The 24,886-nt window shown below is 35.7% G+C and overlaps 1 protein-coding gene across 3 annotated transcripts in view; it reads right to left on the bottom strand.

Annotated features, from left to right (window-relative positions):
- Nucleotides 1–24,886, bottom strand: part of UGGT1 (UDP-glucose glycoprotein glucosyltransferase 1) — a 117,809-nt gene that overhangs the window by 32,038 nt on the left and 60,885 nt on the right. For all 3 annotated transcript variants that reach the window (XM_025050896.1, XM_006917733.3, XM_025050897.1), the window contains exons 20-29: nucleotides 18,558–18,656; nucleotides 17,797–17,820; nucleotides 17,199–17,293; nucleotides 15,157–15,363; nucleotides 13,923–14,054; nucleotides 12,973–13,103; nucleotides 10,320–10,415; nucleotides 5,122–5,224; nucleotides 4,135–4,214; nucleotides 2,798–2,987 (exon numbers count right to left, since the gene is read on the bottom strand). In XM_025050896.1, the coding sequence (XP_024906664.1) occupies nucleotides 2,798–2,987; nucleotides 4,135–4,214; nucleotides 5,122–5,224; nucleotides 10,320–10,415; nucleotides 12,973–13,103; nucleotides 13,923–14,054; nucleotides 15,157–15,363; nucleotides 17,199–17,293; nucleotides 17,797–17,820; nucleotides 18,558–18,656 (1,157 nt within the window). The remainder of the gene's footprint in view (nucleotides 1–2,797; nucleotides 2,988–4,134; nucleotides 4,215–5,121; nucleotides 5,225–10,319; nucleotides 10,416–12,972; nucleotides 13,104–13,922; nucleotides 14,055–15,156; nucleotides 15,364–17,198; nucleotides 17,294–17,796; nucleotides 17,821–18,557; nucleotides 18,657–24,886) is intronic.

Here is a 24,886-nt window from a genome sequence, read left to right as displayed (position 1 = left end):
TCCATCTGCTTACCAAGTTTTGGGCTCTGTATATGCAGTGGAATGCAGAAAAACTGGAGGAAGCCTAAAAAAGAGCAGCCAAAAGCTCTGAAGATATAGAAGAAACACTGCTTTGTATCTGATTCTGTACTCTCTTGCACTGTTCTTTAGTGCTTGTTGTGGCCATTTCATAACCTCCTCAACAAAAGTTAGTTCTTCAAGGGCAAAGACTGTATTTCCTTAAAAATATGGTGGATAGGATTAGGGTGGGGAATAGGCAACTGTGTATATGCACACACTCCCTCCTAACTTAGTACCTACGGGAATCTTCTTAAAGAACTTAGAGTGATTTAACCTAATGAAAAGAAGGCTGAGAGATCCTTTGGTAACTATTTTTAAGTTCCTGGTTTCCCAATTGCCAAAAAGACAGAACAGGCTTCAACTGTAGCAGGAGACATTTAAGGTAGACACAGAGACAAATGTCTGTAAAAAGAAGGAAGCTCTGAGAAGCTTTAAGCTCCTTGAAGTGAAGGCCATGTTTTTTCATTCTTTTGTTAATACACTCTGAGCTAGGTATAGAGAGTGAGAGCTATGAAGAGACATCAGTGAAATTATACTTGTGAGCTCTCTATCTTTGCAAATAGATTAGGGGAAAAAGACCATTTACCTTAATGACTCAAAATACAGTTATATGTAAATAAATGAAATAGAGAAAAAAAATAAAGAAAAAAATCAATAAAGTCAAAAGACGGTTTTTCAAAAATAGTAACCAATTGACAAACTTTTAGCTAGACTGACAAGGAAAAAAAAGAGAAAAGAGCCAACTTACTGAAATCAGCAAGGAAAAAGAAGACATCACTAATAAACTTAAATTAAAAAGACCATTAAAAAGTGCTGTAAATAAATGTTTGCCAACAAATGAGATAATTTAGATAGAAAGGAAAAATTCCTAAGATACAAAAACTCCAGAAACTGATTTAAGATGAAACAGAAAATCTAAATAGACCTGTAGCAAAAGACTGAATTAGTAACTTTTAAATTTCCCAATTAGGTAAGAAAATAAAATAAAAGATATCTAGTTTGGAAAGAACGAAGTAAAACTCCCTCTATTTGCAGACAAAATGCTCTTATACAGGCTTGTACACTAAGAACTACAAATCACTGCTGAATGAAATTAAAGATCTAAATAAATGGAAAAACATTGCATATTCATGGGTCAGAACACTATTAAGATGGCAGCTCTCCAAATTGATCTAGGGATTTAATGCAATCGCCATCAAATCCCAGCAGCCTTTTCTGCAGATATTAACAAGCTGATTCCAAAATGCAAAGAACCCAGAACAGCCAAAACAATCTTTAAAAAGAAAAACAAACTTAGAAAACTCACACATACAAATTTCAAAACTCACTACAAAGCTACAAAAAAGAAGACAGTGTGGCACTGGCCTAAGGATAGGAACACAGACCAATGAAATAGAACTGACAGTTTAGAATGAAACCTTCACATTTAGGGTTGATCGATCTTCACCAAAGGTGCTGAGACCATTCAACGGGGAAAGAACAGTCTTTTCAAAAAATGGTGCTGGGTGGGACAACTGGATATCCACTCAAAGAATAAAGCTGGACCCCTACTTCATGTCATATACAAAAATTAACTCAAAACAAAACAAAGACCTAAATGTAAGAGTTTAAAACTTTGAAAGTCTTAGAAGAAAACACAGGAGCATATCTTTGGGACTTGAAATTAAATAATGGTTTCTTAAGTAGAACCCCGAAAGCACATGCAAAACAAACAAACAAACAAAATAGGTAAATTAGACTTCATCAGATTTGAAATGTTTGTGCTTTAAAGGACATTATCCAGAAAGTGAAAAGACAATCTTTGAAGGAAATTACTTGCAAATAATATATTTGATAAGGGACTTGTATCCAGAATATATAAAGAACTCTTAAAATTTAATGAAAAGAAAAACAAATTTTAAAAATAGGCAAAAGATTTGACTAGACATTTCTCCAAAGACAGTATACAGATGGCCAATAAACGCATGAAGAAATGCTTAATGTCATTAGTCATTAGAGCAAACAGAAAACGGTAGTTACCTTGGAAAATAGCTCGGCAATCCCTTAAAGGGTCAAACATAGAATTACCACATGATCTAGGAATTCTGCTCCTAAGTATATATAATACCCAAGAGAAATAAAAGCACATCTACAAAAATCTGTAAATGAATGCTCATAGTAGCAATATTCATTAACAGCCAAAAGTAGAAATAACTCAAATGTCTATTAATGAATGGATAAATTAAATTTGGTATAGCTATACAATAGAGTATGAGCTGGCAATAAAATAGAATTAAGTACTAATATATGCTACAACATGAATGAATCTTGAAAATAATTAAGTGAAAGACGGCAGTCATAAAAATACACTATTATATTTAGATAAAACGTCGGAAAAGACAAATCCATAGACACAGAAAGTATATTAGTGGTGGCCAGAAGGAATGGGGAGTGACTGCTAATGGGTATGGAGTTTCTTTTGGGGTGATGGAAATATTCTAAAATGAGATAGTGATGATGGCTAGATAATATATTAAAACTACTGAACTGTATATTTTAAATGGGTAACTTTTGTGGTATGTGAATTAGATCTCAATGAAGCAATTATTTTTTAAAAATACAATTGTGCCTGAACATTGATGTCACAAAGGCCTTTCTACACTGGGATCCAGTCTGTTCAGTCGGAGACTAACATCACTACTACATCTTAAATAGGTTTTACACATGATTAGATACTTGGAAGCAATGATATTCTTACCTCTTCTAAATAAATATTATCCAGATCATATGGTGTTCTGACAGACTCTATCATCCAACTCTCAGGTGTGTTCAAATTCAGAGTGAACAGAGGAGATTGTGGCATATCCAAAAATTTTGCTATTGGACCTTTAGCAAAGCTATTGTCTGAAGTGAAAGAAATCTCTGGTTCTAAGACATAACGGTAAAAGCTGAAATTAAAAAAAAAAAAATGTTAGTTTTTAAAAATACAACCGTAGTCGAGATTACAGGTATTCATACAGGTAAAAAACCGGCTCACAACAAACAAGATTTGGAAGAGTATCCTTTCAAATTGGGAAGTGTTTCCAAAACCATGTCTCGACTTAATTAAACCTCCTGTAATTATTACAGATGCAAGAGAAGAGCAAGAGGGATAGGACTGAGAAGGAGGTCATTCCTTCCTGCACTGTTGCATGTGGCGGCTGTTGGGGTTGCAAGCATTTCCTGAGAGCTCACCTCCCTTCAGTGAGAAAAACTCACTTACATTTCTCCTGTACAGGGAAACTGGTGGAAGCTGGGAATGAACCTTTTTGTCACTTTTAAACACTGTTTCAATTCATTTAGAATCTAACCTATAGAACACAGCACATTTATAAATTAGGAATTTCCCATAGCCCCAACATGTGCTATGCTGCTGCGATTAGCTGCTTTTTATGTAATGTTTTTCATAAATGACCATTCCGAACCTCAGAAGGTATTCCGCTAAGGCTGCCCTCCTTTTCAAGGTATATGGGAATAACCCTCAGCAAGCTCCCTCCGGCATACATGCTGCAACTTGAAATAACTCTTCTTCTTCTAAGATGAAAAAGTACAGACAAGTGTCTTTCCTCACCACAGCATATTTTAACAAACTAGGTAAATTTAATAGCTACACTGACCCAAATGTTCTAAAATTAGAGAACTATATAATTCTGACACCCCCAAAAGAAAGAAAAGCAAGGATCTTGAGTCAATGCTACCTAAATACTCCCATGCCCATGTTAGGTTATTAGAACTTCTGATTAGAGCAGAAATTTTGCAAAACTAAACATTCAGTAAATAATCTTTTCAAATTCATTTGATCCTTAACATTAAATATCAGCTTTCTGATTTAATACTGCTTTTTCAACTGCTTATTTCTTCAACTTGTTTTACCTTTTTTTTTTTAAATGGTGACATTGGTTAATGAAATCCAGTGAGTTTCAAGTGTATAATTTAACAGTAAGTCATATATATACTGCATTGTACGTTCACCGCTCATAGTTAGATTTCTTTCTGTCACCACATATTTGACCCCTTTTACCCCATCGACCTCCCCGCTTTCCCCACCTTTTTTACCTTTTTAAAGGCATGTCTGAAAGTTTAGATTGGCAATTCATAAATACTCTTAGATTCATGTTGATCAGCTGAGTTAAAACCTAAAAGAGCAAACCAGAGGACAAAATATAAAAATTTTTCCTATACAGAAAATGATATTTGAGACAAAATATTTACATTTTCTCTTCAGAAATTTATTACTTGATACTGAGTTGAGAGAGAGAACATTTCCTACTATCTCAAAAAACATACAGAGATAATAAATGCCATAAAGTCTGCACTGGAGAAATTTCTAGAAATCACAACTCTAATGAACAATCTAAATCATAAATACACATCATTTGGCCAAAAACATGGAAAGTAAGCTATGCAAATCACTGCTCCCCACATGTGTGAAGCAACAGATAATGAATAGCTGTCTATACAAGGAAAATTTTAAAGATTCATCAGTGCAGCTTACATATACTATAATATGAAAAAAATATATAAAAATATCCACAAAAAGATCAGTTGATTATAATACATTAAAACTTTGTCCTTAAAAAAATACAACTGAAAAAAAAAGTTGTGGCGTCTGTGTTTTAGGCAGAGCTCTTTTAACTTTAAGATTGAAAAATATTATACATATCTAAAAGACATATTACCAAAGAAATGCTAGTTATGAAAGAGGAAAATGATAAAACAAAATTCTTTTAACTTTTTAACTCTACCATTATAAATTAAAATATGGTATAAATCAATTTTATTCAGACATTTTCCTCTAAATAAAGATAATTTTTTTCCTTAATTACATGAACTACCCAACCAAAGCTGTACCAACTAAGGTTATGAAGCTATTTTCAGAGTCACTACCAATCTCTAATGAAGACATTTGCTCGCCCAAGATGCCCTGTAGCATTTTCCAGTGCCCTTTGAAGACAACTAAGGAAACAATGATGCTCTCAGAGAATCACAAGGCATGTGACCAGTTCAGATAGAAATGATAACTGCCTCTGCAGCTGTCCCTACCAAGAGCAATGGAGCAAGTCTCTGTGATTCTCTAGTGACGGGGTCAATGACAGCCACGACATCAAAGTACGGCTCCCCTTCTTTTGGCCTCAGTTTAATTGCACTACAGAGATCAAAAGATAAAACATTAACTGGAGGAAAACAGGAAACAAAGTTAATTTTTTTGCAGGGGTAGGGTGTCTAGCATGACCTATCAGCCCTCTTAGCATTTCAAAAAGAAAAACTTTAGGTCTAGAACAATATGGCTACATTATAGTCAACTATGTGATTATGTCTACCTCAGAGGTGACAAAACCCTCTAATGACTCAGATTCATTGGAAATGGACTGAAAGATGTATATTAAGAGAACCAACCTGAAATTGTATTTAGCCAAAAACTGCTAAAAACTTCTGGTGTTTGTTTTTGACAATTATAGAATATTATACAAATTTTTATTTCTTGGCAAGAAGGGTATGAGAGAAAAAATTAAAATGATTTTTTAACATAATAAAAGGAATTTAAGAACATTACAGAAAACTTACAAAAGAGAGAAAAAGATAATTAATAATCATAACATCTCATCATCCAATTGAACCACTTTGTGGCATATACTATGTACTCCTTCTTAAATGTCTGTATAAAGACCAGCTGTACCTACAGAATATTCAATTTCCCTCCTTCCCCCACCAGTTTATCCTAAAGATTTTCCATGTTGTTACACCTCAAATATCCTGAATAAGAAGTAATTATCTATTTTACCAAGTAAATCTGTCATAGTTTACTTATTGCTGGACATTTAGATGGCTTTCAACCAGTAAAATAACTTTGTATATACAGCTTTTTTCATCCTTGGAAATTTCTTTAGAGTCAATGAAGTCCTAGATATGAGATTACTGAGTCACGGGATACAAATATCTTTTGTGGCTATACATACTGTCAACCACGTTTCCAGAAGAACTGAACAAATTTACAAGGCCAAGAAATGAACTTTACCACATTTTGTCAGTATTAAGTTACACCTATTTTGTCTGTTATCAACAAATGAAACACAACAGCTGGTTAGATTTGAGCTTGTACTTCCAGTATTTCTGGGGAGAGCGTGCATTTTCTCATATGTAGTTTCCAGCTGCAGAGCCTCCTTTTAAAGACACACTGACTTAGGTGACTCAAGAGGAGCAAGAGCCTCTGATATATTTTTAAAAGGAATACACTTTAAAGGATTTAAAATACATTTAATTTCCAAAAACATTAATTGCTTATATCAATGTTTATCTTTCTTCTGAACAACACTTTAACATAGTTTTGATGATAACCACTACTTTTACGCAAGAAAATTTCATCCCCAGTGGGGCGAAAACAAAAGTACAAAACAGAACATAACTAACAAAATTGGGTAACTATAGTTTAAATGGTGGTAAAGGTTATTTCAAATCTTAATTGCTTTGGAAATAACCGGCAGGATAACTTTATGACTGCACTGCAGCAGCCGCTCTCAGATTTGCTGTATTGCAATAATTATTGGTAACTGGAATTGTTAACATTCCAGTTACCAATAATTATTGCAATACAGCAAAATTTTTTACTCTGATAGATCTGTTCTTAAAGTGTGACTTCAGACCAGCAGCATCAGCCTCACCTGGAAATCTGTCAAAACAAATTGTCAGTCCCCAACCCAAACCACTGAATCAGAAACTTGGGGGATAGGCCCAGCAATCTGCATTTTAACAAACTCTCTAAGCGAAAACAAGAGAGCTACTGCCCTCGGATAATTTGGATCTCTGTGTGACTCTAAAATTCTAGAAGGAAAAGCTCATTAGAGAATAGTATCATACAGAGTATCACAAAGGGAACAAGAAATGGAGTCCCCAAACAGTCCTCTAGAGGATAGCTGAGTCAGGCTCGCCAAGAGACCCTGGCACTTTGGGGGAGCATTTTGTTTGACACATTCATGTTCTAAGCCAGTGGTCTAGGTTATCTGTAACAGGTATACCCAGAAACTGACTCTGTGAGGTCTTTTAACCAACCCCAACATCTATGACAGAAAAAGAGGGCAAGACAAAAACAGAAAAGAGAAATATTGGTGAAGAAACGGAGAACAATATAAACTAACAATGTGTTTAAATATACCCACTGCATTGGTCAGAGAAAGACCAGAGTAAGGCCAAAAGAGACAGACAAAGGAATAAAATTTGGGGCTCATACACATTTTTGTGAGATGAGTAGAGCAAATGTGAAAAAAAAAATACAGTGTTTGTAGACAAGAACCACCCAGGGGACCTCATTACCATGGAGATGCTGATTTGGGAAGTCTGGGTTGGAGCCAGAGATGGCATTTCCAACAATCTCCCAGACAATACCCCACTATTATTCCAGGGACCACACTTTTAGGACAAGGGTACACATAGCCAATAATTCAGACTTTTTTGTTGCAAAAATAAGAAACTTCTGATTTAAATGAAACTCAACTAACACAACCCCAATACGAATTTCTCTAATTATAATTTGTACCATAGTAGAATGTGTAATTAGGGTATTTCAATTATAATAATAAGACTCACAGAGAAAATGATGCTCTAGAAAGGAAAGTGTTCTTGCTCAGGATTCACTATCTTGGCTATGAAAGGTGAACACGATATCAGAGCAGTTAGGAAAATGTTTCCGGCAACAGTAACTATACAATGAGTTACTTCCTGAAAGTATATAGAGCAATGAAAAGATGAGCACTAATGGGCAAAATCCAATTAGGGTTATTAGCAAGGAGCCACAGAATTCTCACTCACTGGCAACATAAGAAATTAGGAGACACAGTCAGTGAGAAAAGAGAGAGGATCCATTCTAGCCTGGAATTGTCAGTCTATTCAAATTTGATCTCCACAAGGATTGGTGTGAGAAAATATAGATCAACTAAACCAAAGTCCAACCTACTGCAGACTAATTAAATCAGAATCACAGAGGAGCACAATACAGGCTTCTATCTCAAGCTTCCCTGGTGAGCCTAAGGCACGATACGGATGTATACCTGCCAGGTAAAGCAAGGGCTACATATGCCAACTGCAGGGTTCCTCCTAGAGACAAGTTAATATTATATCTAATCACGAGGAAACAACTCAAACTGTGAAACATTCCACAAGACAACTGGCCTGCGCTGAAAAAAGTAAATGTCATGAAAGACAAGAAAGGAAGAAGGAAAAGAAAGAAAAGAAATCAAGAACTGTCTACATTAAAGGAGACTAAAGAGATATAACAACTAACCACAATTTGTGATCTAGACCAAAATAAAATAACAAAAGAGTTGTAAAAGGTCATTACTAGGGTATTGAGGAAATTCGCATATGGACTATGTAGTATTTAATATTACTGTATCAAAGTTAAATTGCTGAGGTATGCTAATAAGTACTGTGGAGAAAACTCCTAGTACTCAGGAGATAATATACTGAAGAATTTAGATATTATGTGTAATAATGTCTGCAATGTAGTTTCAATATAGTTCAGAAAATATGTGTGTGCATGTATATCATATGTACTAAGTAATTATATGTACTATATACATTATATGTACTATAAACACATACATACATACACACAGATGACGTAAAAGTAGCATTTGTTAAGAACTGGTGAATCTAGGTTAAACATATTCTCTAGGCTTGAAACTTTTCAAAATAAAAAACTGAAAAACAAAAGGCAAGGACTTCCTCATAATGCTAAACTTATTTTTATTTTATTGAAGACAGTTTTCAATAAAAGATGACAAAACAAGTGCTCTAACAAACTGTGCTTAGTCTTGAGTATCAAAAAATTACAACTGATCAACTTCATTAAATGCTTTCTGTTTTCTAAGAGTACATTCAAAACTACTTCACATGTATTTACAAATAAATATCAAATTTTATATAACTGAGATCTGTATATGAATTTTACATCTTAATATGTATATGAAAACTGCACACTGAATTTTCCATTCATATGAGAACTTACACACTTTATAAGAAAAAATAAAGGATCTGAGGTAAAGGCAACCTCAAGAGTTTAATATTCAAGATGGCACTGCAAGCAGTGTGGAGCATGTGGGGTGCAGGTGCAAGGTGCATGCCACTTCAGTGCCTACCTAGGCTTTGGAGGCTGAGGGCCTGCAGGTTGCTGCACAACGGCCCCAACTGGTTCTCAGGATGTAAATTCACAGAAGAACAGGTAGGGATAACAACAAAAAATGGTTGTTATCCCTACCTGTTCTTCTGTGAATTTACATCCTGAGAACCAGTTGGTTATCCCTACCTGTTCCTCGGAACAGTGGGAATCAGTAATTTTGCACTGGAAGCTTTGGGAGATATTGTTTACTATAGTCTGCCTGAAGATGGGTAAAAATTGAACAAACAAGATGAGTTTGGTGCTTTGGAAAGTGTGAAAGCTGCGAATGAACTCTATGCTCTTCCATCAGGAGAAGTAACTGAAATTAATGAAGCTCTTGCAAAAATCCAGAACTCGTCAACAACTCTTGTTATGAAGATGGCTGGGTGATCAAGATGACCTAAGTAATCCCTCAGAACTACATGAACTAATGAATGATGGAGCATATGAGAAATACATAAAATCTATTGAAGAGTGAAAATGGAACCTCCCCCAAATAAAGTAGTATGAAACAACTTAATCTAGGACAGTTGTCTTAAATTAGTGGTGGACAGAAGATTTAAAATAGCAACTTTTAGTACTATCAATGGAAAAAATATCTAAAACAATGCTACTGGAAGAAAACGTCCCTTAACGCTCTAATGATTGCAGATAAACACAATATGCATCTTTTCCTCAACACCCTGTGATTTTTTAGGCTAAGCTACAGTTATAATATTCAGAATTCCTGAAATTATCAATGGTAAAACCTGGTTATAAAATTATATAATTCAAGGATAACATTGCTACCTTAAGCCTTATATAATATTGTAACTTGCTTATATCTGTCTCCAAATTTGGGTCAAAATCATCTTCCCATTGAAGATAACTGTCAGTGGAGGAAAGTTTTTGTTAATTGCACTGTCAGATGATGAACAATACTATCTTAATTTTGTAAATATACTGCATTTGCTGGTGCTATTTTTATATAGTGAAGCAATAGCCATGCAAGAAAATAAGAAACAGTTTGAAAATAATACATTCAACCTCTACATTAAAAAAAAAAGTTTACTATTTTTGAATATGTACAAATTCAACATTATTTCTATACCTGTATCTGTCTTCAAAAAACTGATATTCGATTCTTGCATCTCCTTTTGGTTGAGCTGACAGGAGGGCATCCACCTTCATTACCAAGTCACTTGCCCTGAAAGAGTGGTTGGCAACAGTTCAGCACCCCTTAAACTGAAGGTTTTTCCAGTTCTTGCCAAACATAATATAATCAACCAAAGTACTGAACACCAACGAGATAGTTTGAAGAAAGTATAAATTTTGTACCAACAGACATGAGAAAAAGTACTGACTTTGTGAGTAATTAGTTTTATAACTTTGGGGAAGGTACTAATTTTTCCACATGTGAAATGGAGACAATGCCTACTTTGGATGGCTCTTGTAAATATTGCACTGGCTAAACACATAAAGCACCTAGCTCAAGGCCTGGCCCATAAGAGACTGTCAGTTAAGTTATTTACACTCTCTCTCACCCTCTTCTTAATGACTTTATTACTTTTTATCATTATTAGAGTAATAATTCACTAGAAAAAATTTCAGGAAAGAATATAAAGAGAAAACTGAGATATAAACAATACTATTATCAAGAAATAAGCACTGAAACATTTTGGTTCGTAATCCTTCTATATTTTTAAATAAATATATATACAAAGGTGGAATTATTCTATCTGGTAACCGGTTTCTTCATTTAACAATATATTATAACCATCTTTTTGTTAGTTAAGAAACACAAGGGTACATCGATATTTTCAGTGACTGTATAATATCATATTTATGGATGCACCATAATCTATTATGTCAGCTAGCTATTGAACACCGAGGTTGTTTCCTATATCACTATTATAATAAACACTGTGGTGAACAACTGAGAGAAGTGTTTCCACTCTCTCGACCCCTTCTAAAGTTGATTTCTAACCAAGGAAGATCTTGAACTAAATCATGAGATTGAAAAAAAAAAAAAAGCTCTAATCTGCTGAAACAAGAACTAAATTCCAAAAGAGCACTTGTGAAGATATCTGAACTGGAATCAAGCTACACATCTTCTCACTGAACCAAACAACTATATCAAATTACCTCTTCTGGTATTTCTCAATACTAACTCTGAATACAGGCCATTTGTTTCCTGTGATATGTCAACAATGTCACAAAACATGTCAAGTGACACTTGGTTCTGTGAATTGGGCTAAGCAGGCTGACGAGAAACTTCATAAAGGCTCATGAAGCACCATGATCAAAAAGCCCACAACTGAGCTGTAGAAAGGTAAGGAGAGCCTCATGGCTGCAAGTCGGAGTTGTGAAAGAAAGCTGTGGCTATGATGGGGGAGCGGGGTGCACTCCAAGGTGGAACAGCTATGGCAGTAACCCTGGGCATGCAAGGTAACTGAGAACCTTAATAGTTTTAGAATCAATCTTTTGGCAGCCCTATGAATACTTTATCTCTCTAAATTCACCCAGGACAGGTCCAGAGCCATCTCTGACTGATAAAAGCCAAGTCTTCCAGGCATAGTCTGACAATTATATACTAGCCCATAAAGAGTCCAAGGGGGTATCCCTCACCCCAAAACCTCCACAGAGAAAGGAGTGATCCAAAAGAATAGCACATCAAGCCTATGGCTATGACATGGTGGCTTCAAGCCATGGGGTACCTCCTGGCCTATGAAAGTGGTTCATACGCCGGAACAATGGGCATCGATCAAGAGCCACTGTAAGAACCTCTAGTCTGTAAGAAAAAAAGATTCCTTCCCATATCACACAAGACTTAACAAAGGGACTACTTTGGCAGCTACTGAAATCAGTACTTCACTAAGACATGCATCTTGAATCTGCAGCATGATAATATATGAAAAAAATGAAGGAAAAAAAAAACAGAAAAACTTTTAAATTAAATTTTATATCCTCCACTATGCATCAAAGGACACTATCAAGAGAGTGAAAAGGCAACCCAAAGAGTGGGAGAAAATATCTGCATGTCATACGTGTGAGAGATTGCTATCCAGAACAAATAAAGAATTCCGGCAACTTAACAACAAGAAAATAAACAATTAAAACTAAGCAAAGGACTTGGGGATATTTTTTCAAAGATGTACAAATGGCCAATAAACACATGAAAAGATGTTCAACGTCATTAACCAAACTACAAAGATACTTCATACCCATGAGAATGGTTATTATTTAAAAACAAAACAAAACCAAAAAAAAAAAAAAAATAACAAGTGTTGATGAGGATGTGGAAAAACTGGAACCCTTATGCATTACTGGTGAGAAGTAAAATAGTTCAGCTTCTGTGGAAAAGGTATGATGGTTTAATACTAGTAAATACAGGAAAAGAAGTGCTTAACCTGCCCCTTCCTGAACAAAATAAAACTGAAAGGTAATTAAAAACATAATAAGGGAAGTATTTCTTCACATTAGTATTTCAAGGTAATCAATAAACTAACCCCTCTACTTTTGCATATGTTTGAAATTTTCCACAATCAAGTTTCAAAAAATAAAAATGGAGAGAATTAATTCAGTTCTTTAAATAGCTGGCTACAAAATAATTTGTTTCAAAAGAAGCATAAATAAACACCTGCACTGAAGAGCACTACTATATTTAAAGCTGGAAATAAAACATCTTGGAATGGGCAGCACGAAGAAAGCTCAATTAATATAGCCCTACGACTTGAACAAATTGACTTCTGTGCAAAACTTACACATCTTCTTCTACTCGAAGCTGCTGAATATGAGATTTGATTTTCTGTCCTGAAGTTTTTAAGATGATATTTTCTAGGAGGTGGAAATCATCTTGATTAAAGAGTTCACTATCCTCCAGTGGCCCAATGATCTGTGAAGAAGAGCAGGGAGGTCAATGTGGGAATCCATAGACCGTAAAAAAGTCCTTTGTCATCCTCAGGCTATCTCATGAATTAAATCGCATTAAAGGCCCAAGATGTTTACATCTGAATAAAATCAATGAAAAAAGTAGAAATAAAACCCCCATCAGCTCAGATAGTTATTTACTTACTTATCAATTCCTCAACTGCATAAAGTGTAGGCTTATATACTTGTCAATAGTTTTACAGCAAGCAAACTCTGAAGTAAAATAATATAATTTTCATTAATTCTCACTGAATATAAATAACAAAGCCAAAGTAGAGATTTATATTCTCACTGAATATAAATAACAAAGCCAAAGTAGATATCAGAGATTTTACCCTACATGTTAAGAGTTTAAAATCTGGTACATTCACCATAGTCTCATTTTAGTGGCTGCAGATTTTATGAAACGGTCTAAGCCTAAACCAAATAAATTCATATAGACTGCCCAAACTATAGACATGGCCCCCACAGGGAATGAATACTTTATGTTTCAAAGACCTCACTGATTTATGTTCTGAGAGCCACCACATACTCACCACCTTGTACAATGGCTGAACAAAACTGAACAGCAGGAAGGTTTCACACAAGGACATTTATGTCAAAATGAGCAAACTTCTTTTAAAATAAGGGAGCAGAAATGATCATCAGCACTGCATAAGCCCTAATCACCTTTGAAAAAAGAGTGGCTCTGTTTGAAGAGTTTACTAGCTTCAGAGGAGAATGGTGCCAAGACAGTTCACTGATCTAACTTGAAGCCAAGCTTGTCCCAGGACAAAATCCTCACCCTTCCATTGCTGATCACTGCCCTCCGTCCCTTCTTCAGCTTCAGGACATCCCTGCAGTACATGGCATGAGACAAAATGAAATCCATTTTGGAAGACTCAAAGACCTCTTTAAAAAGACTGAAATCCATGCCCTAGGAAAGTAATTGTTATTAAGGAAAAGTAATTGTTATTAAATCATAAAAATGAATAATCAAGATGAATAAAGCATAAAGTGCTCTTTCAGTGGAAAGTAATAACTAATTCTAATAATTAACATTATGATGTCTCCATTCTCCCTCCCATTTTCCTACCCTCCTTCTTATCAGTAATGCTTAGTTCCTTTTCTTGTTCTTTCATGTGACTGTTCAATTGGCGAATTAGTGTTCATGATACCTTTATTCTGCATTTTCAAATCTTGCTAATTTCAAGTGAAAGCCTTTTTTCTAACTGAAACATCAAGTAAACTCATCATTTTTAAAGAAATTTTAAAACTACGAAACACAGTTAAAAGTATGTAACATAAATGAATAAACATGGGCTTATATTGGAAACGTGTCAAGAACACATAAGACTAACTCATCAAGCGGCTTAAATTTCAGTTTTTTGCTCTATAAACAAATGAAAAATTGGCTACCTTTTAAAAACTATACAAAACAAATGGCTTTGTGCTTAAAACATAAACTTGTATCATGCACATCTTGAAACTTATCAATTTTAAAAGCTTAATAAAGGGAATATGACAGAATTATTATTGGAAAAATTCTTCCAATCAAAAAAAGAAATCCTGTCATTTGCAATAACACAGATAGACCTCGAGATAAGCATGCTAAATGAAATAAGCCAGAAAGAAAAAGTTGAAAACCACATGATATCACATGTATGTGGGATATAAACCTAAAACTAACAAACAGGACAAACAGAGACTCATGGACATGGACAACAGACTAGTGATTACCAGAGGGCAGTGGGGGAAGGGAGAGGTAGATGGGATAAAACGGGTTAAATATGTGGTGACATTAAAGAATTTTTTTAAAAAAATTTTAAAAAAAGAAAGAAAGAAAGAGAGAGAGAGAAAGAGGGAGGGAGGGAGGGAGGGAGGGAGAGAGGAAGGAAGGAAGGAAGAAAGGAAAGAAGGAAGGAAGGAAAAAGAAAAGAAAGAGAAATTCTGAGACTCAAAACTAAAATTACAAATCCTGATCATGCAGGACACATCAGCCCATAGGAGTGAACTACAGTGGTAATTAACAGACTCACCCCAACAGAAAACTCCCTAATGTCAGCTCCTGCAGCCAGGGCCTCTGAAGTTTCTTCCTTGGCCATTTTTGTGATGAAGTTCTTAGCAGAGTTGGAGGTCTGTGTTTGGAGAGCTGCCCAGATTGCTCTGGAAATCTGAGTGTTCTTGTAACTTATATCTTCACTAGGATTATTGATCATGCTTATTCTAACATTGTTACTGGATTTCTATTCACGAAATGGAAAATAAGGGTTATATGGTAGATGTTTTGAACTTAAAAAGTGGTATTAATATCTGTCATATTCCATAAATAGCAAATAATACCTCTCTTAAAAAGTCTTCAGTAGTTCTCCCCTGCATACAAAATGAAATTAAAATGCTATAACCAAACATTCAAACCCCTATCTGAATTGCCCCCCAGCCTGCCTTTCTAACTTCCTTTCTTACCATCCCTGTAAATTCAGCATACATTATAGACTACCAGAGTCCTGTATTTCTCCCCTACACACATTCTGTATTCTCCTAATAAACATCATGTCTCACATTGGCACGTGAACCCCAAGTACACCCATCTTTGCTTCCTTAAGTCCAAACTGTCCTCGGTGCTCTGCTCAAACCCTTTTTCATTCACATGGCCTTTCCAGATTTCCAGTAAAAATTAATCTCTCCCTGAGTAAAAAGATAAGAATCCATGTGGGAGAAGATATCTGGGACCCATAAAACTAAAAAAGGGCTCATATTAAGAACATAAGCAAGAGAAATTCATATTTATGTATATCTAAAGACATGTACAAGAATATTTATAGCACCATTCTTCAGAATAGTCCCAAACTAGAAACAATCCAACTGTCCATCAAATATACTAAACAAATAGAACTTTGTGGTACAGTCATATGATACAGCACTACACAATGAAAAAAACTACCCACCACTGAATTGTAATATCATGGATAAATGTTGAGTAAAGAAACCAAACATATTCCTTTTCAATAAAATACTAAACAGGCAGACCTATTCTTTGATATGAGAGGAGGAAAAGGGCAGGGGTAGTGATGGGGGCACAAAAGGGATGGGCTTTCAGGAATCTGATACTTCTCTTTACTTGGGTGGTGGTCAGTCACATGGGTGTGTTCACTTTGTGACACTGTATATCCTATGATTTGTGTACTTCTTTTGAACCTATATTTTACTTCAATTAAATATTTATTTAAAATATTCAACTCTCTCTCCGTATTCTCCCACTCTACCACCTCTTGAGCATTTACCAATTTGAGAGTGACTTATACAAGTACCTATCATCCTCCACCAGAACTATTCCTGATTTAACTTTGAATTAACTGTAGCATCTAGTCTATTCCCTTAGACAACAGGGCACTCAGCACATCAATGAAGTTGAAATCACCCAGATATTTCTGTATTTCAGAAAGCCTGGGACACAGGGTACCAAGAGGACATACGAGGGGTGTGCAATATGGGTGAGTCCAATCTCAAACTGCTTAGAAAAAGGAAATGTACCATCTCATTCTCTGACAATGACACTCTCTAGAAGAGTCAATTTCTTCTCAACCATTTATCACTGTCGTTCACTCATTCTACGGTTCAAGTGCTGCGTATCTTTCAGACCGTCGGTGTTTGCATCCCTCTGTGTGCCTAAATCTACTTCTATCATATACACAATAACATGCCTGTGTATAGTTCCCCCACATCCAAACCTCTCTGATTTAAGGACCCTGTCTCTCCCATACAATATACAACATGATCTTTGTAGCATCTCTGCAGCAAGAACATGAACCAAGAAAATATAATACAATAAAAACTTGTCTATGATAAAGGTTTCCTATTTTTCCCCTAAAAGAATCTATTCCCTTATATAAAGCTAGAATATTGCAATCTTCTCTTTACATACTAGCTGGCAGACCTCTGAAGAAACATTCTTTTCCCTCAAGTATTAAGAAAGCAGAACTCTGGTCTCCCCACCAGAACAAGAATATCAGCACACAGATGCTCATGAGGGCAATGGCAGGCTCAAACAAAGATACAGAAAAAAGTTGTAGACACTTACCTGATGTTTAATAGCATCATACAATAATTGCCTTCCAGAAGGGCTATCAAAATCCCCAACAATCCAAAAAGTTACTGGCCTAATAAAAGAATCATCTGTAGAAAAACAAAACAACATATTAAGTTGGAGAGAAGAAAGCACATTCTGTGTTTCGCTACTGTTATTAAGCCAAATATTTTTGAAAAACATGCAAAAAAAAAAATAAGAAAATGACAAGTTTAATAAAAATACAAAGCAAAAGTAGTGAAACTTCAATACTAGAATGAAAGCAGGGTAGCCATCCATATGGCTTAATTATACACTAGGAGCATGCACTTATTAATTCTATTATAGTTTGGGCATCTGTTAGCATATAAAATGAAAAAGAGCCTTTGAACATATGGGTAACATTATAGTCTTTAATCATTAATTTGTAACTTTTTGAAATCTAATTCTTTGCAAACATTTATACAAAATTTATCTGTATGGATAAATTATCTACTGTTACCCACAGGTTCCAGAAACATCCCAATAAAGGATCAGTAAATTCTGAATTATAACAGTGATTGAAATAAGATAATTGAGAAAAAGAACAGAACATTCTGAAGTTTAAAGTTACCATAGATTTCCTTGGAGGACATTCCTGGAGAAAGGTAAAGGAAAAGAGTAGAAGAAAAGAAAATATCATTTCTAAAATAATTGCCTACTATCAGTCAAATTTTAAATAATTCCTAATATGATCTATGCTTCTTTCTGCTTCTTAGCCCCTTTACAGTTTAGTAATTTCTTTGAGGAATCAAATGGAGCAACTGCCTTTACTTACATATACCTAGGAAACCAGAAATTCTCTCTGGGATATTATAGTGGTATGAAAATAGCTACCTTAACTGACAGTAAGTGCTCTAAAAGGATAATAAGTGTGACCAGAGGAGAAAAGCATCTGTCTGCCATTAAAAGGATATCAATTTCACACAACATTAGTCTAAATAAGTCTACATAAAAATCAGTTTTAAAACTTACGTATTTCTAGAACCAAGTTTATCTTTTAAAAAATTAATGCAATGTTGTCATTGAAGAGGCAAATCAAATCAATTTTCAATCTATTAACTCATTTTTACATCATAAATGTTCTCCCATTTTGAACAATGAAAAATTTTCCCTTTTGACTTTAATATCTAAAATAAAAATTTATAAAGATAACATTTAATTTTCAAAAATGTATAAAGAATTTTAAACAGGTATTTTCTATGCTCAAATCATTATAAGAAATAATTAATAAAATAAATTATGAAGTCCCTCTCTCAACAGACACTAACGAATGAATTTTTTGCAAATACTAAAAAAAAACGTTGAATCCAAGACAAGCCTAGAATGTATTACCTTTCTTTGTCAGATAGTTCATACTATTGGCTATAGCAGCAGTCTTGCCTTGGGAATCCAAGGCAGTAAATCTAGCATAATCATCCACAAAAAAGTTATCTGAAAAAAAAAAATTGTAGTTTTATAATTAATATGCCTAAAATCAATCTAATGTTAACATTCAACTGATGATGTGATATGACCATAATACAAGTTTTATAAAAATGCATGAATGAAATATCAATATATTTCATGTTTACTGAATAATTTTACAACCCCAATGACCCCTACCCCATTAATCACATTTTAAGACACAGTTAAAAAATGTACATTATAACTCATAAAACCCTCATAAATGTATGTATCACTTTAATAGTTTAAATGTGTCCTACTCCCACTTCTATCACTTTACAACTAGAGAATGATCTCTTAAAGAAATCCCCTTGACTTCATCTCTCCCTTCCATTGTCCAGATGTCCATAGGTAGGTAGGCAGATATGAGCAGGAGGGAGAGGGACAATGAAGGGTTAACGAGGCCCTGAGACCAGCTCAGCAGAAGAAAACATACAACCAGGGATCTGGCAGGCTTGTAAAGCCTCTCTGTGTCCCCCACGGTCAGAGGCTAGACGGGCAGGCAAAAAGAGCCTAGTAATGCCTGGCGCCTTCCTCATCCCCTCACCCCACCTCCCACACCAATGCTTACCCTAGTCAGTTAACTGCAAATGACCTTATATAACTTTACTCCAGGAAAGCTCAACTGGTATGGGCAAAATGAGTTAAATGGGCAAAATTCCCACAGTGTTAGGTGTATGACTTCCCATGGATGGACACACACTGCGCAGGCCCTAGCTCGGAGTGGGAGGGCCCACTGGAGGAGCAGAAAATTCCACCTTTTGAGGTAAGAGGGACAGAAGGAGAACAATGAAACTCTATGGCCTATATAACACCCAACCGTCAACTTCTTGGGGCCCTCAATCCTCTATTGAGGTACCCGCTTGGACTTTCTTCTGAATGTACTTTACTCTATTTTACTGAAAAAAAATCACTTCTGTTTGCTATTTTTCATCAGCTCAGTCCACCTTTTCTTAGCATCAGAATTCTATGTAAATCTTCTGTGGAGGATCCAAGAACCGAACTCCTGACTCCCACAACACAGATATCTGATTGCCAGTAACACATCCACCACAGTAAGCTCTTACCTTATTTGGGTGTGGAAAGGCATAAATGGAAGAAAAAATATAAGAAAACTCTCATTTTAATTTTTTTATATGTCACAAAATAATATATTTTTAGTCCGAACAGAAACACAAGGTCATTTTCAGATATATATCTTCTCTGATTAGTGCCCACAGGCAATGCTCTTATTAATCATTTCCCTCTCAAATCACTCTTCTTAAATTCCAGTTTCATCAAGTCATTCCTTTGCTCTAAACCACCCAGTCTTTCTTCTTATACTACAAAATGGTCTCCAGCCTGGTATCATAAACATTCTATCTCCAGCAATCTCCCTAATCTTATGCATTATTATGTCCCAACATAAATGTCATTCTTCTCTCACTGTCCTCCAGGCACAGCTTGCTTGTCTACCCTCCATCTATTTGTCTGTCTGCCCATTTTCCAACCTACTCTTTCATTCAACAAAGTACACTGAGGGACTACTATTCCTTCAGTCAATATTCTAATAAAGAAAAGTAATGGTGAATAAGAGAGACATGGCCCACGACATCATGTGGAGGATGGGAAAAGACTTTATTTTCGCGTTCTTTAAAAAGGTCCCAGGACAGCAAAGACTAAGAGCAGCATAAGTGACGGAGCCAGGACCACTGGGTCAGGATGATGCCAGCTGTTCCTTCACTGATAGTTCTAAAATGCTCACCCAACAGATTGCAACTTTACTACCACTGTGGACTAGCACCAGTTCACAAATGATTACTACAGTACTTAGTGGAGAAAGATATCTAAAAACACAGAACTATTTTTGTGCTCCTTATTCATGATAACTATTTACATATTTAACTATTTACAGTTTAATTTAAAATTATGGAAACTAAAAAGCTTATGCACGGCAAAAGAAACCATCAACAAAGCAAAGAGGCAACCAACTGAATGAGAGAAGATATTTGCAAACAATGCCTCCAAAGGGTCTAATCCAAATATACAAAGAACTCATACAACTAAACAATTTAAAAAAATAAACAATCCAATTAAAAAATGGGCAGAGGACCTGAACAGACACTTCTCCCGAAGAGACATACGCATGAACAACAGGCATATGTAAAGATGCTCAACTTCACTAGCCATTAGGGAAACGCAAATCAAAACCACAATGAGGTCCCACCTCATACCTGTTAGAACAAGACAAGTAATAACAAGTGTTGGAGACGTGGGGAAAAATAAACTCCCATGCATTGTTGGTGGGAATATAAATTGGTACAGCCACTATGGAAAACAGTATGGAGGTTCCTCAAAAAACTAAGAATAGAGAGACAGGAAAAAATGGCGTAGAAGATAGTTTGTTCATCCCTCTTGCGACCACATCAAAGTTGTGACAGAAACACGGAGCAAACAGCAAGGAAAGTCACCTGGTATCTAGATGAGCAGAAGCATTACAACCTGCAATGGTAGAAGGCTGCCCAGTCCTGAGCGGCTCAGTGGGACAGAGGCTGTGGCAGTGGCAGCAGCAGATACTTCTTAAAGGGGCCGTGTCTCCAAGCGGACTTCCACGGTAACAGACTTGCTAGCTCTGAGCACCAGCACTGTGTCAGCTGTGCAGGGGGTACCAGGGACTTACAGGGAGACACTGAGTTGTAGGACTGAGGGCTGGAGGTGAGGCTCTCTACCAGGCAGAAATGATAGTGGTATCCACTGTTCCTCTTTCGAGCCTTACCTGCTCCCAGGGCACAGGACTCAGCACCACCATAGCGGAGACCACATCAAATTGAATAACAGAGGTTGCTCTACCCAGAGTTTCCCTGAAACTCTACCTCCCCCAACTTGCGGCCCCACACAAGCCACATCCAGGTGTGTCCTCGAAGTATCCAGGGCTCCTTGCTGAGTTAGCGCCAAGACTCACAATGGTGGCAGCTGGCCTTGGTTTCTGGCGTGGTTTCTTGAGGAAACTATAAGCACAGCATCTGTGGCTTGCTTGCTGAATCTTACCAGGTGGCCCTGGAGAGGCACAGGCTGGGGCTAAACTTGGCCTGCAGATGAACCCTTCTCAGGACGGTGCCACTGGACATCTACTACACAAAGCCATGCTAATAAGACCAATAGACTTAGGAACTTTGCTTAGTTTATAGAAACAGACACAGAAAGGCAGTCAAAATGGGAAGACAAAGAAGCAGAAACCATATGAGAGAACAGAACAGAGATCCAGGAATAATGGAGTCAAGCAATCTAACAGATGCAGAGTTCAAAATAGTGGTTATAAAGATGCTCAATGAACTTAGGGGAACTGTAGATGAACTCAGTGAGAACTTTAACAAAGAGATGAAAAACATAAAAATGGAAATGGAAACTATAAAAGGGAACCAGTTGGAAATAAAGAACACATTATTTGAGATAGAGAGTATATTAAAGGGAATCAACAGCATAGATGATGAAGAGAATCAAACCACTAATATAAAGGACAGGGAAGCCAAGGACACTCAATCAGAATGGCAAGAAAAAAAGAAGCCGAGACTACAATAATAATTTAAGGAGCCTATGGGACACAATTAAAGGTGAAAATACCATGTCATAGGGGTACCAGAAAGAAAACAAGAAGTTGAAGAGCTATTTGAAGAAATAATGATGGACAACTTCCCTCACCTGGTAAAGGAAATAGACATAAAACCCCAGGAAGCTCAAAGAATCCCAAACAAGATGAACCCAGAGAGGCTCACACAAAGACACATCATAATTAAAATGCCAAAAGTTAATAAATACAAAGAGAGAATCTTAAAAGCAGCAAGAGAAAAGCAGTTAGTTACCTATAAGGGAGCTCCCACAAGACCGGCAGCTGATTTCTCAAAAGAAACTATGCAGGACAGAAGGGCTTAGCACTAAATATTCAACATGATGAAAATCAAGGATCTACAACCAAGAATACTTTAACCAGCAAAGCTATCATTTAGAGTCAAAGGACAGATAAAGCACTTCCCAGACAAAAATAATCAAAAGGACTTTATCATCGCCAAGCCAGTGTTATAGAAAATGTTGGAGGGACTTCTTTAAGAAAAAAAAACATGTATCAAAAACAGGAATAAAGAATGGTAATAACTACATTCCTATCAATGAGTACCTCAAATGGAAAAGAATTAAGTGCTCTGACCAAAAGATAGAGTGGCTGAATGGATAAGAAAACAAGACCCCTGCATATGCTGCCTACAAGAGACTCACTTCAGATTAAAAGACACACACAGACTAAAGGGAAGGGGATGGAAAAAGATATTGCCTTGATGGACCTAGAGAGTATTGTGCTAAATAAAATGAGTCAGATAGAGAAAGGTGAATATTGCATGCTTTCATGTACATGTGGAATCTGAAGAACAAAATAAATAATAACAACAAAAACAGAAATAAACTCATAGATACAGAGAATATTTTGAGGGCTACCAGATGGGAGGGGGTTAAGGGCAATGGTAAAGGGCAAACAGATTAAGAAGTACAAATGGATAGTTACAAAATAGACATGGAGATATAAAGTGTAGTTAATAATGTTGTAATAAATATGTAAGGGGAAGAAGGGTACTAGATTTAGTGGGATGATCACTTTGTGAGATATATAGATCTCTAATCACTATGCTATACAGGTGAAACTAATATATATTGTATGCCAACTATAACTGAAAAAAACTCATTTAATTGTACAATGTAAACTAATTATCTATTATATTTCTATAAAGCTGGGAAAAAACTTAGAGCTTCCATATAACCCAGCAATCCCTTTCCTGGCTATCTACCCAAAAAATTTGAAAGCATTTATCCACAAAGATATATGCACCTTGACATTCATAGCAGTATTATTCATGGTGGCCAAGACATGGAAACAACCAAAGTGTCCTTCAAGAGATGATTGGATAAATAAATGTGGTACATATATACAATGGAATATTACTTGGCTATAAGAAAAGATGAAATACTGCCATTTGGGATAGATGGATGGATCTTGAGATTACCATGCTAAACGAAATGTCAGACAGAAAAAGTTGAGAACCATATAATTTCACTCATATGTGGAATATAAAACTGAAAGCAGCAAACGAATAAGACAAGCAAACAGAGACTCATGGACAAAGACAACAGTTTAGTGGCTACCAGAGGGAAAGGAGGGTGGGAGAAGGTAGATAAGGGTAAAGGGGTCAAATATATTGTGACAGAAGGAAATTTAACTCTGGGTACTGAACACACAATGCAATATACATATGATATGTTGCTGAATTGTAACTCGAAACCTATATAATTTTACTAACCAAAAGCAACCAAGTAAATTTAATTTAAAAAAATAAATAAACAAATCCTAAAATCAAAAGAATAAAAACAACAAAAACTCAAGACAAAGACTCATAATACTGTTTGCCTTGCTCTATTAAAACTTCAGGTGAAAAGTTAAAACCTAGCTGTGAAGAAACAATGTAGCTCACATTCTGACTGCTTTCTTTTTCAAATAAAAGCATATCTGTGCATTTTCCTCTGCCTAAAAGAAAAAGAATTCAGTTTCCAGTTAAGATTAGAGGTAGGTGTCATAAAGTAACAACCATAAATAGATCTATATATCCATTATTCATAACTACAACAACAAATACACCTGGTTTTGACTTCACCAGTACACATTATCTTTTCTCCCCCATGAGATTTTCCTGGGCAAGTGATAATAGCTCTACTTTATTTCCAGCTGTTTCCTAAAATGGCCTGCAGAATCATACTGGAAGGCAAAAGGAACAAATTGTACCTGGATCTAACATATCTACCTCTTAAAAGGTATTCTTGGGGAAACTACCCGAACATCCATCAACTGAGAAATAGATAAGCAAAGTGTAGAATATCTATGCAATGTATTAATAAGCCAGCCATAAAAAGGATTGAAGTACTGAAACAGGCTACAACATGGATAAACCTGAAAAACATTATGCTAAGTGAAAGAAGCCAGACACAAAAACTTTCCATTACATGAAATATCCAGAATAGAAAAATCCATAGAAACAGAAACTAGGTTAGTGGTTCCTGGAGAATGGAAGGGGGAAATGGAAAATGACTACTAATGGGTACACATTTCTTTTTGGGGTGATGATGTTCTAAATTAGATAGTGGTAGTGATCATACAACTTTGAAAATACGTAAAAATATCATACACTTTTAAAACTGTACAC

The sequence above is a fragment of the Pteropus alecto genome, unplaced genomic scaffold, assembly GCF_000325575.1.
Source record: "Pteropus alecto unplaced genomic scaffold, ASM32557v1 scaffold607, whole genome shotgun sequence".
Lineage (NCBI taxonomy): Eukaryota > Metazoa > Chordata > Mammalia > Chiroptera > Pteropodidae > Pteropus > Pteropus alecto.
The sequence above is the reverse complement of the archived record's forward strand: the minus strand, read 5'-3'. Positions and strand labels throughout refer to the sequence as shown.